General features: G+C 39.0%; 1 protein-coding gene across 1 annotated transcript in view; it reads left to right on the top strand.

Annotated features, from left to right (window-relative positions):
* LOC140932745 (phthioceranic/hydroxyphthioceranic acid synthase-like) overlaps positions 1-20,383 on the top strand; it is a 46,646-nt gene that overhangs the window by 1,048 nt on the left and 25,215 nt on the right. The window contains exons 2-3 of the mRNA XM_073382258.1: positions 14,326-20,008; positions 20,179-20,323. Coding sequence (XP_073238359.1) covers positions 14,326-20,008; positions 20,179-20,323 — 5,828 coding nt within the window. The remainder of the gene's footprint in view (positions 1-14,325; positions 20,009-20,178; positions 20,324-20,383) is intronic.

The raw sequence follows: 20,383 nt of genomic DNA, 5'->3' as shown, positions 1-20,383 counted from the left end.
GTACTGAAACCAAAAGAATTTTGCACCTCACGAGCGCCAACCCAAACAGACATGCTTGAGCGAAATAAAGGTCTTAGTTTACATTCTTAATTGTCAAGAATGCGGACGTGATGCCAAGGCTTCTACAAATGTAATTAGGGAAGCAAAATTTTCTTACTTTATCGGTAACTAAACTAAGGAAATTGATACCAAAGTAGTGGCACACTTCCGTTGACTAAGTGCGTTTAATTTACGCCCCCCCCCCCCCCTTTGAAAAACAAAAAGAAAAGAATTTAAAAATATTCATAAATGTTATTTGTTTCAACTTTTACTTGGCTGCCACTTCCCGGGTCATATGACTGTACGCATGCGTTTAGTACTGGCCAAACCGTGGGTTAATGTACGTGTCTCACTTCCTCTAAAGTTTTTGTTCCAAGAAATGTCATATTATTAAATCTTAAGAGTCCTTCTGGACTTTGATCATCAGTGTACGTTTTCAAGGAGGTATATTAAGAGTTCCCGGAATTATAAACAACAATTTTTTCTTTGCTGGTTAGGCGACCTCGCACTATAAAACTGGACTACAGTCATAGTAGTCATAAAACTTTCGATTTTCTAACCAGTTTAGCGCGAAGTGCAAGCTCAAAGCGTCATGATCAATTTTTTTGGTTAGTTCTGCCATCAAGCGTCCTCATCAGTCGTAAAGCCATGACGTTTACAATCCGCACTTAATCTGAGACATAATTGCCCAGAATGCGCAATTACGTATTTCAATAAATTGCTCTATAATTGATAAAAGACACCACAAAAGAGAAAACGTCTGCACTCTTTTCTTTTCCCAGTTTGCAGAGCTTTGTATTGTAATATAAATAGGGGCTCGAATGATCCCTTTACTACTGTTAAACCGTCCTCGACACGAGTGTGATGGTATTTGATTTTAAAATCGTACTTTAACCCCGTGGTTTTCCTAGAAACTCACGTGCTGTAAATTTGAAATCAGAAACGCAAAACGTATTTATTTTGAAGACACTTTTGACAGGTTAAACCAAAGCCAAGAGCTTGAAATTCCCTTTAAGAAATTAGGCTGCTATTTGCCCGAATATGACGCAGGTTTATGGAAAGGCAAAGAGCAATTTTTTTTAGAAAATGGATCACGTGACCAAAATTATTAAAAGGAAACGAACAACTACCTGTTGAGCAGCTGGCACTTTCAAGGATATAGAATGGACGCAAATGACAGCTATGAAAGTAGTGAAAAGCCCTTTTTACAGAGGTATGTTCTTCTATTGTGTTATCAGTATAGTTTCACAGTTGTCCATTTTGCAATATAAAAATTGCTATTCCTGCACATTTGCTATAAACGACAGCTGTTTCGTGTTTCGTGGCATTTTAAAGGAAGTTTGCACGCGTGCAGCAAATTATTTCCTCGGCCGCTAAAGATGTTTTCGGTGAAATGTTGATACAAACTAAATCTAGTTGAGTTTTCTCTGACTTTAAGGAATGATTTTGGAAGGTAGCATTCACAAAATGCTTAAGAATTGATTCATGTTGGGGCGGTTTAACGGTATAGATGGACGCAGAAGTTTGAAGAGCCCGCGAGAAGCAAAAGATTTGCTCAAGGCTTAGCGGAGAGTGACGCTAACTTCTTGAGTAGACTGAGATTGTAAACTTCCGCCAAATGCGACCATAACTTGGACCAGTTCTTTTATAACATGGATTCAAAAACAAGGTTTCATTAGTGGATTTTGATTTAGAGAACGTTTCGTCTTAGCCGAAAAGGAAAATTTTCTTATTTACCCGTTAACAATAAATAGGAACGAAGCTGGAAAAGTTTTTAAGCTCATATGGAGTCAAAATACTAAAATTACGTAAAAAACCCGGATTATGATTTGGACTGTTAAAAAGATATTTGCGTTGTTCTTGGCGAAATTGCTGTGGTTTTCTCTTAGCGACGACGACACTGCCTGCTTGTCGTCTCAAGTTCAGTTTTTTCTTTGCGGGAAAAGGTAGAAATCTTAGATTTCATGATGACAAGGCTTCTTGAGGGGACCTCCTGCAGTTGTCTTAACATATAATAAATTTACGTAAGCTTATGTTTTTGCTGTTGTCTAATTTTTTCAATAGCATGATTATGGCTAATTGTTCCATCCTGGATTGGTCGGTTATAACTTTTATGCTTAATTCTATGCTACCGACTGAATAATTAACTTGTTTTTAACAGGACAAACCAACGTAAAAAGACGAGGGTGACCTTAGTATTGGATTTTTCCCGATACAGACCATTTTGTGTCCTTTATTTTCAGTTCAACATTAGTCTTTGCCGACAAAACCTACAAAAATTCGGGCTGTGAAAAATTTGCAAAATGCGCCTACTTTTATAGCTCATTCAGTTTTACCAACTGTTATCTAAGCCGACATCCAGTTTGTTGGACTTGGAAAGTTCTCATTTAAACACCGTACTGAAACCAAAAGAATTTTGCACCTCACGAGCGCCAACCCAAACAGACATGCTTGAGCGAAATAAAGGTCTTAGTTTACATTCTTAATTGTCAAGAATGCGGACGTGATGCCAAGGCTTCTACAAATGTAATTAGGGAAGCAAAATTTTCTTACTTTATCGGTAACTAAACTAAGGAAATTGATACCAAAGTAGTGGCACACTTCCGTTGACTAAGTGCGTTTAATTTACGCCCCCCCCCCCTTTGAAAAACAAAGAGAAAAGAATTTAAAAATATTCATAAATGTTATTTGTTTCAACTTTTACTTGGCTGCCACTTCCCGGGTCATATGACTGTACGCATGCGTTTAGTACTGGCCAAACCGTGGGTTAATGTACGTGTCTCACTTCCTCTAAAGTTTTTGTTCCAAGAAATGTCATATTATTAAATCTTAAGAGTCCTTCTGGACTTTGATCATCAGTGTACGTTTTCAAGGAGGTATATTAAGAGTTCCCGGAATTATAAACAACAATTTTTTCTTTGCTGGTTAGGCGACCTCGCACTATAAAACTGGACTACAGTCATAGTAGTCATAAAACTTTCGATTTTCTAACCAGTTTAGCGCGAAGTGCAAGCTCAAAGCGTCATGATCAATTTTTTTGGTTAGTTCTGCCATCAAGCGTCCTCATCAGTCGTAAAGCCATGACGTTTACAATCCGCACTTAATCTGAGACATAATTGCCCAGAATGCGCAATTACGTATTTCAATAAATTGCTCTATAATTGATAAAAGACACCACAAAAGAGAAAACGTCTGCACTCTTTTCTTTTCCCAGTTTGCAGAGCTTTGTATTGTAATATAAATAGGGGCTCGAATGATCCCTTTACTACTGTTAAACCGTCCTCGACACGAGTGTGATGGTATTTGATTTTAAAATCGTACTTTAACCCCGTGGTTTTCCTAGAAACTCACGTGCTGTAAATTTGAAATCAGAAACGCAAAACGTATTTATTTTGAAGACACTTTTGACAGGTTAAACCAAAGCCAAGAGCTTGAAATTCCCTTTAAGAAATTAGGCTGCTATTTGCCCGAATATGACGCAGGTTTATGGAAAGGCAAAGAGCAATTTTTTTTAGAAAATGGATCACGTGACCAAAATTATTAAAAGGAAACGAACAACTACCTGTTGAGCAGCTGGCACTTTCAAGGATATAGAATGGACGCAAATGACAGCTATGAAAGTAGTGAAAAGCCCTTTTTACAGAGGTATGTTCTTCTATTGTGTTATCAGTATAGTTTCACAGTTGTCCATTTTGCAATATAAAAATTGCTATTCCTGCACATTTGCTATAAACGACAGCTGTTTCGTGTTTCGTGGCATTTTAAAGGAAGTTTGCACGCGTGCAGCAAATTATTTCCTCGGCCGCTAAAGATGTTTTCGGTGAAATGTTGATACAAACTAAATCTAGTTGAGTTTTCTCTGACTTTAAGGAATGATTTTGGAAGGTAGCATTCACAAAATGCTTAAGAATTGATTCATGTTGGGGCGGTTTAACGGTATAGATGGACGCAGAAGTTTGAAGAGCCCGCGAGAAGCAAAAGATTTGCTCAAGGCTTAGCGGAGAGTGACGCTAACTTCTTGAGTAGACTGAGATTGTAAACTTCCGCCAAATGCGACCATAACTTGGACCAGTTCTTTTATAACATGGATTCAAAAACAAGGTTTCATTAGTGGATTTTGATTTAGAGAACGTTTCGTCTTAGCCGAAAAGGAAAATTTTCTTATTTACCCGTTAACAATAAATAGGAACGAAGCTGGAAAAGTTTTTAAGCTCATATGGAGTCAAAATACTAAAATTACGTAAAAAAACCCGGATTACGATTTGGACTGTTAAAAAGATATTTGCGTTGTTCTTGGCGAAATTGCTGTGGTTTTCTCTTAGCGACGACGACACTGCCTGCTTGTCGTCTCAAGTTCAGTTTTTTCTTTGCGGGAAAAGGTAGAAATCTTACATTTCATGATGACAAGACTTCTTGAGGGGACCTCCTGCAGTTGTCTTAACATATAATAAATTTACGTAAGCTTATGTTTTTACTGTTGTCTAATTTTTTTCAATAGCATGATTTTGGCTAATTGTTCCATCCTGGATTGGTCGGTTATAACTTTTATGCTTAATTCTATGCTACCGACTGAATAATTAACTTGTTTTTAACAGGACAAACCAACGTAAAAAGACGAGGGTGACCTTAGTATTGGATTTTTCCCGATACAGACCAGTTTGTGTCCTTTATTTTCAGTTCAACATTAGTCTTTCCGAGGAAACCTACAAAAATTCGGGCTGTGGAAAATTTGCAAAATGCGCCTACTTTTATAGCTCATTCAGTTTTACCAACTGTTATCTAAGCCGACATTCAGTTTGTTGGACTTGGAAAGTTCTCATTTAAACACCGTACTGAAACCAAAAGAATTTTGCACCTCACAAGCGCCAACCCAAACAGACATGCTTGAGCGAATATAAAGGTCTTAGTTTACATTCTTAATTGTCAAGAATGCGGACGCGATGCCAAGGCTTCTACAAATGTAATTAGAGAAGCAAAATTTTCTTACTTTATCGGTAACTAAACTAAGAAAATTGATACCAAAGTAGTGGCACACTTCTGTTGACTAAGTGCGTTTACGTCCCCCCTTTGAAAAACAAAAAGAAAAGAATTTAAAAATATTCATAAATGTTATTTGTTTCAACTTTTACTTGGCTGCCACTTCCCGCGTCATATGACTGTACGCATGCGTTATGCAAAATTTTTTTACTTTATCAGTAACTAAACTAACAAAATTGATCACAAAGTAGTGTCACATGATTTTTGTTGACTAAGTGCCTTTACGTTCCGCCTTTAAAAAAAAAATTTGCCTGGGTGATATGGCTTTTCGCATGCATTAGGTACAGGCCAGCCTGTGGGTGTATGTACGTATGTCACTTGCTCTTAAGTTTCTCGTTCAAGGAATGCCAGATTAATAAATCCTAAGCGTCCCTCTGGACTTTTATTACCAGTGCTACGTTTTCAAGGAAGTATAAGAGTTCGCGCAATTATGAACAATGTCTTTTTCTTTGCTGGTTAGGTAACCTTGCACTAAAAGACTATTTCTGAACTACAGTCATAGTAGTGTCATAAAACTTTTTCAGAATTGGATTTTCTTCCCAGTTTAGCGCGAAGTGCGAGCTCAAAGCGTTATAATTTATTTTTTGTTACTTCTGCGATCGAGCGTTCCCAGCTTAAAGCTATTACGTTGATAAACCGCGCTGAATCTGAGACATAATTGCGCATTCCATAGACGACAATATTTGCTAAAAGACACCAAAAAAGAGAAAACTTTTGCACTCTTTTCTTTTCCCAGTTTGCAGAGCTTTATGTTGTAATATAGGGGCTCGAATGATCCCTTTACTACTGTTAAAATTATTGTGCAATTCTAAGAAAACTGACAGAAGTCTATGTTGTTATATGACAAGACTTTTAGGGGCACCGCAAAGCTCTTCCTGTCTCTAAAAGCAACAGTAGATGTCATTGTGTGTTCAAAGTAAAAAAAAGGAGGTGTTTGAGAGCTCTTTTCCACTTTCGCTTCCACATTTTGTCATCAAATTGCCATTTTCTTCAGGTCATGCAATTGTCACATGACAAGAACTTCATTTTGGAAAGATTTTTTCCGGGAAGTCACGTATTGACGCATAGTTAAAAAAGCAGTCTGGCTATTAGTAATTCACTGCTAAGAAAAACTGAGGTCCACCATATTTCAAGGAAATGCTCATCCACCTCTAGGCCGAAAAGTCCACTAAAGAATGGGAAATAATAATATGCCTCTAAAAATAAAGAGTTATTCTTAATCAGGCGAAAATTAGAATACGAATATGATGAAAGTCACATAGGTATATGCTGAAATGAGCTCTCGGTTATGAAGGCCAACTTTAAACCCAATTTCCATGTATTCACCACCAGAATATGTACGATGAGGAAGAAAGTGTTCGGCGAAAATAATCAATTCCAGGTCGAACTGTTTCTGATCAAGATCGATTTGTTTCAATGGTTGTCAACCTTGATTTAGGGCCTGTTTACATGGAGTGGGGGATCCCGGTCTAGTGGGGTTGGTTTCTTTTGTTTTCACGCTCTGGGGGACACAAAACAAAAGAAACCTACCCCACTAGACCGGGGTCCCCTATTCAATGTAAACAGGGTCTTAAAACTGTCCTCGATCCGAGTGTGATGGTATTTCACCTTAAAATTGTACTTAGCCCTCTGGGTTTCCCAGAAATGGCACGTGTTGTAAATTTGAAATCAGAAACGCAAAACGTATTTAATTTGAAGATATTTTTAACAGGATAAACCAAAGACAAGAGCTTGAAATTCCGTATAAGAAATGTGGCTACTATTTGCCCCAAATATGTACGCAGGTTTATGAAAAGGTAAAGGGCAAATTATTTTTAGAATATTGATAGCTAGTGATCACATGACCAACGTTGTTAAAGCGAAACGAACAACTACCTGTTGAGCAGCTGGCACTACCAAGGATAGAATGGATGCAGACGACAGCTATGAAAGTAGTGTAAAGCACTCTTTACAGAGGTGTGTTCTTCTGTTGTGTTATCATTATGGCTTTCACAGTTGTTCATTTTGCAATATAAAAATTGCGATTCCCACACATTTGCTAAAAACGACAGCTGATTCGTGTTTCGTGGCGTTTTAAGAAAGTTTGCATGCGTGCAGCAAATTATTTCCTCAGCCGCCAAAGATGTTTCGGGGGAACGTAGATACAAACTAAATCTAGTTGTCAAAGGCGTTTTCTCTGAAACATTTTGGAAGGTAGCATTCACAAAATACTTAAGAATTGGTTTATGTTGGGCAGTTTAACGGTATGGATGGACGCGGTAGTTTGGAGAGCCCGCGAGAAGCGAAAGAGTTGCAAGGCTTGCTTGATTCTTCCTTCACATTTTTTCTCTGAAAAATAAAATTCCCTTTTCCATTGCTAATGCTAATGATAGCGCAAGTTTAAAAAAAGAAATGGTTCAAAAGTCACGGTGTTTGCTCATTCACAAACAACAAACAAACTTGTGAATGAAGCTGCCAACGATTCCACCCGGGTTAGCGGGCAAGATCGTAAAATACCGCCCGCTCTCGGAACCAATCAGATTGCAGGATTTGAAGGATTCCGCCCCCTTGCAAGCTTGGAAAAAAATAAAAGTTTATATAAATATTAAATAAACTTGAAACTTGAAATAAAGAGTCTCTCGAAACGTAACTGAGATAGTCATGAAAACGAAGGGTCCTCAAATTTGTTGCATTCCTTATTAGAGTTGAGGGCCAGATTGTACTTTCTTATGTAAGATGCTTTGAATAGGCTTAGTAGATTAGAGGGGTCGTTTTCATGCTCAATAATGGTCTTGATTGTAACGCCTTAATTTGAATCAAACTCGCTCGACGATGTGGCTTTTGTTTGGACGTATCATTTTTTTTTCACATGTAAGAAACGTATGCGATTCTGAATGGACGTATTATGTTTTTTACATGTGAAAAGCATTGTTCGCTCCTCGGATTGGCTATAACTCATTTTTGTAGGAAAAGCCAGTCCACCCTCTATTCAGTGTGCTGACTGGCTGTAGCAATATACACTCGTCTACTCAATAATGAAACCGGGTGCTACTGCTTTTAATTTCAATAAAATAATTAAATTATGCACATTTTTTATTTATCAATGTAAACCAAGCTTATTGTCATAAACAAGGAGATGCGTTTTTATGTAAGTTGAAAACGAGGAAGCTACAGTTTGTGGAGTTCATACCGGATCAAATTCCTCAAAACAATAGGCTTTTTTTTGAGTGACGCTTTGGAAATTTGCCGAGATCACGACGACCTGTCCGTGGATGACCGTGAAAAACGCGTCGAAAGCGTGTTTTTTAGAAGGGTGAGAAATGTAAGTTGCTCTTACAGGACGATTTTTTCACAGGCGTACCAAGGGGAAAGTTGCACCAGCCACGAGAGAAAGTTTTAATTGTACCGTCTTAAGTTTGTTAGCGTATTTAACGGGAAGATCTTCAGTGCCTTTACATGTGAAATCGAAGTATCCATGAGGACCCGCAAGACTTAGAGATCGGCGAAGTCGGTCATCTGAAATGACCGATTGCGCAATGTAAAACAAAAGACGTGTTGACAACTCATAGAATACGATCCTCTCTAAATCATCACGACTGAATGTTTCATTTTATTTACAAGTCATCGTTTGACAGCTTAACCAAATTAATTAGAAATTTGATTCATTGCACTCAATGGAAACACAGAAAAAAACTCGTGGGACCTTTCAAAGCAAGCCACGACAAACGGCGAGTAAAACGCGTGAACAATTTTGCGTGTAAGCTGCAAATGCCCAGTTAAAAACTATTTTTCTTGTGAGTGAAATATTTGGCTAAAAGCGAGGAAAACTAAATGCACACCGTAACAATTATTCCGAAACCAAATCTTACATAGAATTCTTTAGTCAGTTTGCGAAGGTTAACTCAAAATTTTTTAGTACAATATTTATTTTGCCAACAGAAGGCCTCGTTGCTTGAACGACTATAAACTGCGAGCAGTCTATCATTTTCCATTACAAAGCCGCGAACTGCTAAATGCGGGCGTCTCGACCTTCATTGATTTCACTGAAAAGCTTTGGCCGAAAACGGAAAGCGCGGGCATGGAAAGTCTCTGTCACCCAGGGTAAATTCTCTATTCTAAAGTTGTTGTTTACAATCTCGCTAGCTGGAATAAGAACTAAACAGATTTTAAGAGAAAAGGCGGGCTGCAAACAGTCTAGAAAGACTTTCTTAAATGTTTGAAATAAACACGACTTAAAAACTCGTAATGTTGTGAGACGTGACCTTAGAGTTTGCTTGAACAACAGGGGTTTTCCTTCTTTCCCTCGTCGCGCGTTGGTCATCATGCCGCACATGGAGCGTTCTAAAATTGTATTTTTTCCGCCGCACTGAGACTTACATTTAGCGGTCATGAAAATGGTCTATGCAAAAAAGTTGGCCTGCAAGCAGTCTAGAAAAACTCTCGTAATTGTTTGAAATAAACACGACTTATAAACTAGTAATAATGTGAGACGTGACCTTAGAGGTCCTTAGAGTTTGCTTGAACAACAGGGGTTTTCTTTGTCGCGCGTTGGTCACTATGCCGCGCGTGGAGCGTTCTAAACTTTTACTGAGCGAATCTAATTAATTTATATCAGATCGCTCGATAAACACGTGTTGGATTCTGATAGCTGATAACGTTAAATCACTGTTGCTCAAACTGATTTCTTATTGCATTTTTCTTAGTTCTTAGCATCGACCCGCTGAGTCTGGAAAGCTCAAATTTCAGAAAAGTACTACTAGTATTTTTTGGCCTCAAACATTTTCTTTTAAGTTGCCCGTAGTTTTGAAAACAGATTTTGAAAGAAGAGATAACGCTCTTTAACGTGGTATAAGACTCGTTACTGAAATCGAGGTACCGGTCGACGATTTTGGGCTTTGAAATTTGCCATTTTTTCATTGAACGAAAACGTTCAAAATATTGAAAATAATGAAAAATCTCCAAAATATTACACTTTCGTTCAAACTGAGTAAATCACCACTTAGAATGTGTGCAATTAAGTACTCTTCTGAATAAGTTATTTGTTGTCCACATTACAATGGATTTGAATTTTAAAACGATTTTTTTGCGACACATGGTCTCGGGCCTGGAAAACCCGGTCCGAGAGCCGCGAAACCAATAACCCCCCCCCGTACGTGGAAAATAATTATCGGATCGAAGTAAAAATTACATTTATGTTAATAGCTTACCTAGTGCTACTTTGTGAACTTTTTTGAGAATTATCGATTTTTCACTTTTGTAGACCTCTGGTCGATATTTACTGACATCCGCTCTTAAAAGCCTTCAGACATTTTCTGACCTCAAATAGAAAGAAAACGTTCCGAAGAATATCTAGTTATAAAAAGCTGTCAAAAGAAAGCTTTGAGCGATTTTCTTGCCTCGAGTTCATCTTGAAAAATAGCAAACACTGGAAAGCTGGCTTATAACATAAATCTGCAAGGTTGTTTATATGTTGAACCCTACGTGACTCAGGATTTTCAGAGACACTTTTATCTCAATACTTGTGTTCGTGAATGAAAATTGTAGTCTCTGTAAATGTTTCACCGAATTCTATTTCTTTTATTGGTTGTTAGTGGCGTCTCTTGCGATTTTTTTTAAAATCGCTTTGCTGGTTGTTATCAGTCGAACATGAACATCGCTTGCGGGAGTACTCAAACTGCCGCGCGTATCAAACGCTTTTAAAGATTACACTCGATTACACATACAAATGAAGAATTAAAATTACAAATTCTTTATTACGTTGTTCAAACAAGCAATAGCTTGTACTGCAAATTTGGCGCTTGTGAAAGGCTGTATAGGTGATTTTGGAAATTTTTCAACGTTTTCTCTGGAAACCCATTTTTGCCCTGCTTGCCACATAGGAGCAGATTGTTCCGACTGAACAGTCCCGAAATTATGAAATTCTCTTCATGAAAAAGTTTGAAAATGTGGTGAATTCTGTAATTTGTTTTGCAAAGGAAGCGACGGCTTCGATCGTCCTGATTATTGAATGAGCACAATTTGTCCTGCAAAATTGTTGAAAACCTCATTCTTTCCGAGGTATGTAAGCTTACTAAAAAAAACACCGCCTCAAAGTTCTGTTTACCTCAGATGCGATGTATAAAAAGTATAAATGACTGGCTTACACGTCACCAGAGTTGTTAGCAAGTTTTTAAAAAGTAAACTTGTCGAGCACAAAAAAATTCGGTTTGTTTTTTCATTTTGGCCTCCCTTTTAGACAAGGGAATGCAACCTGTAAATTAGAAATGTGTTATAAAAAGTATAAATGACTGGCTTACACGTCACCAGAGTTGTTAGCAAGTTTTTAAAAAGTAAATTTGTCGAACACAAAAAAATTCGGTTTGTTTTTTCATTTTGGCCTCCCTTTTAGACAAGGGAATGCAACCTGTAAATTAGAAATGTGTTATTTGGCTAATCTACTGTACATGTGATCAAGAGCCATTATGGCTCTTGACTCTTCGAAGACGATTGCTATTTTTTGGGTGTCCATCTAAGGCTATTAACTCGATGTAAGATTTTTTTTCATTCTAATAATAATAATAATAATAATAATAATAATAATAATAATAATAATAATAATAATAATAATAATAATAATATTATTATTATTATTATTTTTATTATTATTTATATAGTGCCATACTTTTCAGTGCTAAGCGCTTTACAATGCTTTAAAAAGGTCCGGATAAAAAATAAAAATCTTAGAATCATTTACATATAATCTTTACATAGTCACAAAAATAAGCAAGATAAAAACCTAAGATAGTTAGTAAACTCGCTTAAACAGAAAGGTATTCAATTTAGATTTAAATTTATTTACATCATCGATCGTTCTGATATCAATATCGATCAATAGGCAGATCGTTCCAGAGTATAGGGGCAATGACTGAAAAAGCTCTTAACCGTATGTCTTTAAGTTATAGGGTTTCTAAGCAAGACCCCACTTGTCTGAAGATGAGCGAGGGCACCTCGCAGGTCCATAAACTTGGAGTAGGTCTACCAAATAACAAGGAGCTAAATTGTTGAGTATCTTAAAACATATAAGACTAATCTTAAATATTATTCTTTGCTCCACTGGTAGCCAGCAATTTTTAGCTTGGTATTTTATATTATGGCACTTTCTGCTCTCTTGTACAATAAAGAAAGGTTTTTGTGTTTTGCTAGACAATTCATAATCTGAGTGTCAAACAAGGATAAAAGAATTGACGAGCTTGATATTAAAAGCGCCAGGAAAGAAATACAGCAAGGATTTTCTTCGGCTGAATAATTCAATCGAGTGGGATGAAAACTGCACAAAGGCTTTGTAAAATTAAAGAGCTAATTACATATACCGATTTAAAGGTTTTGAATTGAATTCGAATAAAAGAAGGCGATGTGAGTAACAAGTTATGACCAAAAAAATGAAAACGGCGATAACCGACTGCTGGAAAAGTGATTCGTGTTGTTTATTTAAAGATTGTAAGTTAAAATGCAATAATTGACAACAACCTTTTCTGATAAGTAGAAAACTAGCGAGGCAAAATTCAATGTAAAACGGCAGAATCTAGATTCATACAGCAAAAATGGAAAACAAAACTACAAACGGAGCAAAAATGTCCAATAAACGGTGCAGTACTTACAGAGCGGTTATAAAACTGGTGAAGCGACATCACAAGCCACCTGTTTTGCTTTACTTTAGCGGTTTTCCTGGCTGACTTACTTGATTCTCCCTTCAGATTTTCTGTCCGAATAATAAAATTCAATTTTCCTTAGCTACTGCTAATAATAGCGCAAGTTTTAAGAGAAAAATGGTTTGAAAATGACGGTTTTTGCTCATTCACAAACAACAAACAAACTTGTGAATGAAGCTGCCAAAGATTCTGCCCGGGTTAGCGGGCAAGATTGTAAAATACGGCCCACTCTCGGAACCAATCAGATTGCAGGATTTGGAGCATTCCTCCCGCTCGCAAGCTTGGAAAAAAATAACTGTTAATATCACACTTCAGTCAATGAAAACCTAATAATAATAGTTGAACGAAAGCCTTTTTTTTGACAAAATCAAATTTCACATGATGGCTATGTCCTTAACCCATTCGGTCCTGGAGATTTTGCCGAAAAACGCGTTTTGAAGCTAGTCGAGTGGTTTTCTGGTCTTTGTCGTGCTATAAAGAGCTAAAACTTACCACAAACCGGTTTACAGGTCGTACACTTCGCGGCCTTCTGATCCAGATGCAAAATATCAGCTTGCGAAGTTTGGGCATGCGCAGAAAGTAAAATTTCGAGATTTTTTCGTTTTTGGGTTTAAAAGTGACACAGCAGTCTTGACTGTTACTTTTCGCTTTCTCTCCTCCCTTCTTTTTTCGCTTTTCTTTCCTCATTTTTTTTTTCTCTTGCTGGGCATTTAGTAGGCTTCATTTTGGTGGGAAGAGTTTTCAGGAAAGCTTTTAGGATCTTAGGATTAGGTGAAAGGAAAGGTAGGTGAGCAATCGAACAAGATTTTCATGGAGATTTTGAGGTCAATGTCACGTGGTTTTTTGCTTCTTTCTCCGGTGTCTTTGACTGAATTGTGCTCATTCTGGTATGGTTTGAAATATCTCTTCACTCTACACAAGTTAGCGAAGAAAGTTGTCCTTGACCGTTAAAACTGATGACGTCACAAAGGATAGAAAGTACCTGGATCCGCACGGGCGGTTACGGGCGGTTCAGGGGCGAATGGGTTAAACAGTTAAAAAACTGTTTGTTAAAATTTGCTTAAGTTGTTTTCAAAAAAATAGAATTACTAATTGTAAGCTGTGTGCAAATGCATAAAGAAATGCAACGACTGGATTTTTCATTAAGCTACTAAATTCAGAATTTAAGGCTTGTTTTCAATCGTCCATGTTGCGATAGCGACCACCGGAATCTTACTTTTAACCTAATAAACATAATTTCCTTTAAACTGATTTTTCCGTGCCAAACTTTGGCCTTATACGAGTCTTAAATAACACTTCAATGAATTGTGGTGACTCACAATCTATCAAAATGTGTTCATCTACCTTAACACCCTAACCGTGGTTTCCATGCCAGCGCCAAACGACATGCCGAATGAGTGCTATGCAGAAATGCTTCCATAAAAAGACTCTAAGCAGCCTCTCAAACTTGTTTGCGTCTCCAGTTTGGGAGCAATTAACATCATTTGCCTATTACATTACATGATAATTCCCTCAATCTTTATTAATACATCCATGCCCTAACAATTCCATTTATTCTTCTATTGAATGCTTATACCTACAGATCTTTCGACTTCTACGAGGGAGATAATGAACATCGTCCTGGCCGAACGATTATCACTGGAGGACATTGGAACGTTTCCTTTCACGTAGTCACAGCCTACGATAAATTTCTCCAGAAAATCGGTTTCTTCTTGGCCAATCGAAGACCCTTGAATCTCCTTCTGCTTTCACTAATTTTTTTTGTTGCAAGCTGCTTCGGTTTTATTCGGCTAAGTGTCGAGCAGCTGTCCAGTAGGCAATTTATTGTGGCTGATGGCCAATCCAGAATCGACTTGAAGTATGCAGCACAATTCTTTCCACTTCTTGATTCACGCCAAGAGCAGATAATCCTGATACCTAAACAAAATCGAAACATCCTCGATGAGGAATGTTTAAAGGAGGCAGTGCTCGTGCACCAGACAGTTTTGAACATTAGCAATTACCAAAATTTGTGTTTCAGAAAATCATCGGCCCTAGCCACAAGAAGCACCGAAATCCCTGACCAGCAAACTTGCGTTGTTAGCAATCCTTTGGATTTTGCTGGGGCTAACTTTGAACATCTAACCAACCTGTCTTTAATTCTGGCTCGTGAGAAGTCTTATCCAAGGAACACTTTTTCAGATGGTCAGTCTTTGGAAACCTCTTACAGACAGATGCTAGGTAGTTTTCGGGTCAACAATAAAACAAAACTGCCAACTGCGCAGGCTGAGGCTCTTCGAATTTCATACTTTATTAGAAAGACAACCAATGAGGAACAGGACCAGGAGGTTTTAGACTTTGAGACCTCTTTTGAGCACATGGTATCATCAATTGAGAATCGGCTGAAATACTCATCGCTCTTTTATAGGAGTGGAAAATCAACCGATATTGCTCTACAGCAGGTCTTGAAAGCGGATATGAGGGCACTCTATTTATCACTTTTAACAGTTATATTTCTGGCACTGTTTTTCGTTTACATTACCGTCCATAATATCACTAGTTTAACAGCTGCCTTATTTTTGCTCTCAACTGGCTTGTTGCCCTTCATATGCTCTGCAGGCATTGTTTCAATGGTAGGCATTTCCTTTTCACCAACCACTTTTTTCATTCCTTTTCTTTTGCTTGGAAAAGCAACATCAGACTTAGCCCTCTTCTTAAACGAATGGGATCGGCTACACAACGTACTATCGATTGAATACCGAGTCGCCAGCTGCATTGCAAGAGTGGGAACTGTCCAAGTTTTTTCGGCGCTTTGTGGAACAATTCTTGTAGGGATTGCTATCAAATCTTCGTTTGAAGTTATTTCTCGTTTCTTCCTGGTGACACTCATAGCCTATGTACTTGTTTCAGGGGCGTCTTTTCTTATAACTGCAGCGTTAACGCGGTTACTAGAAAGTCAGCTAAAGCCATTAAACACATTCTGCGCGCAGCCCTGTGACAAAAGAGAAAGAGGAAAAGTACATAATAAAATGCCAAACTTTCTAAAGAATTTTCCTCGTTTACAAACTTCATTCGGTGGTAAAGTGTTTTCACTCTTCATTTTGATCTGCTTTATAAGTTTTTTTGTGTTGTCTGCTTCATACGGTGGTGAGAGAACAGGTGCCACAGAGAACCTTGACCGACAGCATAATAACTTCAACAAGTTCAATGAGGCACAACAAAAGTTCTTTGGAAAACAAGCCGATGTAAGTATCGTGTTCTCCAGGGAGACTGATTACTCACAGAAAGCTATCCAAGATCAGATGCTTCAAATTTGTAAAACTCTGGGGAAGGCTTCTTACAGTCAGACCAAACCAGTATGTTGGATCACTGCCCTTTCAAATTGGGCAAGGAATGGAAATGAGAGCTGCCTAAATTCACAGTTTTACAGGTGCTTAAAGCGATTCCTGAATACATCACATAGTGTCTCTTTCAGACAAGATGTACGTTTCCATGAGAATAATCCTCGTTCTACAAGTTTAGCATCTCGTTTTCATGTTAACTTGGAACTGCACAACCGACTTTATAAGAACAGAGAGTCACTAGACAAACTGAGAGATGACCTGAAACTCTCCCTTAAAGCTAAACCGGTGTCTAAGATATTTTTCAAGATTGAAGACCTCTCCTCGTTGGAAAGAGAAACCGTCCTCTTACTCATTATTGCCACAGTTGTAGTCTTTGTGACCACGCTGCTTTCAACTACTAGTTTGAGGATCAGTATCTGCCTAACGCTTTTATTTGGCTTACTTATAGCGGAGACAGTAACCTTCATGGAAGTGTGGACAATTAACCTGAATCACATCACCCTCATTTCTTTATATTTCACGGTTGTTTTAGCACAAAATTTCAGCGTTCAAGTGGCTCATTCGTTTATATTTTCAGACAAACCCGTCGTAAGAGAACGCGGGAGCAAGACTTTGTGCTCGGTTGGGTGGCCTATATTTGTTGCAGCATTTTTGGAGATATCAGGCTCCATTTCATTAGGCTTCATTTTTCCAAGTTTACAGAATATTTTTTTACGACTCATTCCCGCTGTGTTTGTCTTGGGACTAATCCATGCTCTGGTAATCTTGCCACCGGCACTCACATTAATTTTCGGGTTCAGAAGTAGCTTTGACGTCCAAAAGATGCTGCTCAAGCAAACGAAACAGAAAAGGAGAAAAATGTCTGTTGAAATTCGATATGTTGATACACCACTACGAGCGACATCCAAGCGCTCTGCCATATCCATTGTTGGCATCAGTTGCAGGTTTCCTGGAGCAAACAATAAGACTCTGTTTTGGAATTTACTTGAGCAAGGCAGGAGCTCTATTACTGATTTCCCACAGAACAGAAAAGAGGAACATGAAAAGTTTTTCCGACTATATCATCACAAGCGCTTTGTCAATGGACGTCACTGTGCTGTCAGAGGCTCTTATTTGGAAGACATTCTATCTTTTGACAACACGTTCTTCGGTATATCCGATCAAGAGGCCCGAGGAATGGACCCCCAACAACGTATGCTCTTGGAAGTGGTGTATGAGGCCATTGAGGACGCTGGAATGCGCCTTGAGGATCTTCAGAGATGCAGAACAGGGGTCTTTTTGGGTGTGATGAACTTAGAATACAGTACTCTGATAGTACATCCATCAAATTACAACAATATCGACCAGTTTTCATCAACAGGCATAACAGCGTCAATATTAGCGAACAGAGTCTCCTTTTGCCTCAACCTAACAGGTCCAAGTATTGCGGTCGATACCGCATGCTCGTCATCCTTAACAGCACTCAAACTTGCTTGCGATCACCTAGTTAACGGCGATTGCGACATAGCAATAGTTTGTGCTCCTAACATTATCTTAAGCCATGCCATGCAGATAGTATCTAGCATGGCTGGCCTTCTAGCTCCTGATGGGCGCTGTAAGAGTTTCGATGCCTCTGGAGACGGTTATGGAAGGGGAGAAGGCTTTGCAGCAGTTGTTCTCAAGCTTTCTGGTGCAGCTTTGAATGACAAAGATGATGCATATTGCGAGATAATCGCTTGTGGTATGAACAACGATGGTCATAATGCTGTACCCATGACAGCACCAAGTGCAAAGACGCAAGCTGCACTATTTAGGATGGTCCTTGATCAGGCAGGTTTGAACCCAGAGGAAGTCGATTACCTTGAGGCCCATGGCACTGGCACTGCTATCGGAGACGTTATAGAAGTCACTTCAATCGGCGACGTCTACACAAGAGGAACCACACGACAGCTCAAAATCGGATCTGTCAAGTCGAACCTCAATCACACAGAATCTACCTCAGGCCTGGCTGGGCTCATTAAAGTCGCATTGATGATCAAAAACAAGAGATTCGTGCCAACTGTTAATATCCGTGTTTTGAATCCAAAACTAAAACTAAATGAAAAAGGACTTACTGTGCAACAAACTAACGAACCTTGGATCACAGAAGGAGGAAAACCACGAATAGGTGCCGTAAACTCGTTTGGTTATGGTGGAACAAACGTACACGTTCTTGTTCGAGAAGTTGCAGTAAAACCAAGCTTAGATGAAGATAATGGCAAAAGTCGACGTCCGCATCATATTTTCACTTTGACTGCACCTTCTCAAGAAGCTCTCAAGCGAATGGCACGACTCTATGCTCAGTGGCTGGAAGATGAAGCTGAAGAAAATGCGACTTTTGTGGAGAACTTGTGCTACTCACTGAACGAACGTCGCAGTCAGTTTTCCCATCGCTTAGCACTTACCTTTGAAGCTGTATCCGAGGCTTCCAAGATTTTGACGGAGTATGCCAACGACTCAGTAGGAGTGGAGAAGGTCGTTGCCTACGGAGAGATAAACGCAGCTGATCCAAAGCTTGTCTTCTTATTTGGAGGACAAGGGTCCCAGTGGTATGCAATGGGAAGACAGCTAATTGAAATGGAACCTGTATTCAAAGATGCTTTTTTAACTGTCCACAATCTGATAAAAGATCTGGGGAAATCGATGTCACTTTTAGATGAGATCATGGCATCAGAGGAGAAATCAAGGATCGCAGATAATTCCATTGCTCAGCCGGCTACGTTTGCAATACAATATGCCACTGCAAAACTTCTGATGTCTTGGAGAATCTATCCCTCCGTTGTACTTGGTCACAGTCTTGGAGAGATTGCTGCAGCTTGCGTTGCTGGGATCATAACACTAAAGGAAGCAGTTCAACTGGTGTTGGCTCGCTCCTCTCTACAAGATCAGTGTCCTACTAATGGTAGCATGGCAGCCTTAGGTATGTCCGAAGAAAGAGCAAGAGCACTACTAGATGAGTTGAAGCTAACTGCTACTCTTTGCATTGCCGCAATCAACGATGCAGAGAGCGTGACAGTGTCTGGTGATGTTGAATCAGTTGAAGCTTTGGGTCATCACATTGCTATACACGAAAAGGATACTTTCTGGCGTGTTCTTGGAACCAAACGGGCATTCCACAGCTCACACATGGAGTTCATTGAAAAGCCATTTCAAGCAGCACTGAAGCGTATTTCGTTACACCCTAAGCTGTCCAAGATTCCAGTGTACTCTACGGTCGATGGAGGAGTGCTCAGTGGTCAAGAGTTCAGCAACGAGTACTGGTGGCGTAACATTCGCTGTCCTGTCCAGTTTTACCCAGCAGTGAGACGCCTCTTCGAGGATGGCTACAAACAGGTCGTTGAGATAAGCACCCAGCCTATTTTAGCACACTATGTGAAAAAGATTGCTTCGCAAGTGAACTTACAAGAAGAAGCATTGCCAATCGTTATGGAGACCCTTCCTCGTAAGAGACTACCTATCAAAGACCAGTGCAAGTCTTTTCTTCTAAACACAGTGTGCAAACTGTACACACTTGGTTTTCCTATAGATTGGACTTGTGTGCAGCAAAATTCTTCTGCAAAGTTTGTCCGCTCGTTGACCTATCCATGGCTTAAAAACCCTCTCTGGTACAGAGAACGACCGCCTCAAACGATAATCCAAACACCTGATGCCAAACCAAATGCAGTGACAAGACTTCATCCATTTTTAGGAAAGGTGAAACAAACCACTCTGTATTCAGGCCTACACTGCTGGGAAACTGAAATTGACCTCCATCACTTTCCTGATCTTAGAGATCACGCTCTTATTCAGGGAACAACCGTGATGCCAGGAGCTGCGTACCTCGAAATGGCCTTTGCAATGGCGATGGATCAGTTTGTCCATGTAGCTGGTCTAGAACTCACTGATGTGAAGCTCTTGAGCCTTCTTACACTACCCGATACACAGGTAACTTCAATATAATCTATTTCTTAATTATTTCCTCTATATATTTTCTTTTCAAGAATATTTATTGAAGTGCGTAAAGAATAACCGGTTACATCAATCTTGAGTATCGCGAATCATGAAATTGTCACATAACTCCTTTTAAATGGTTAAACCATCCTTTTATGTTGCAGGTTCGATCTTTACGACTGCGTCTCCTGAAGACTCAAAGGACTGGTGAAGCAGAGTACAACATAACATGCGTACAGGAAGACCACGCGGAGATTTACCTAAGCAAGGGAAAAATTTATATGGATCTCCTGCAGACAAAAAAGACGGGTAGGTACTATCAAGAGATCTGTTTAATTCTCGTTAACTCCAAGTAGTCTTCCAGAAACT

Source organism: Porites lutea, chromosome 1 (genome assembly GCF_958299795.1).
Source record: "Porites lutea chromosome 1, jaPorLute2.1, whole genome shotgun sequence".
Classification (NCBI taxonomy): domain Eukaryota; kingdom Metazoa; phylum Cnidaria; class Anthozoa; order Scleractinia; family Poritidae; genus Porites; species Porites lutea.
Note: the sequence above shows the minus strand (reverse complement) of the source record. Positions and strands in the feature narration are given on the sequence as shown.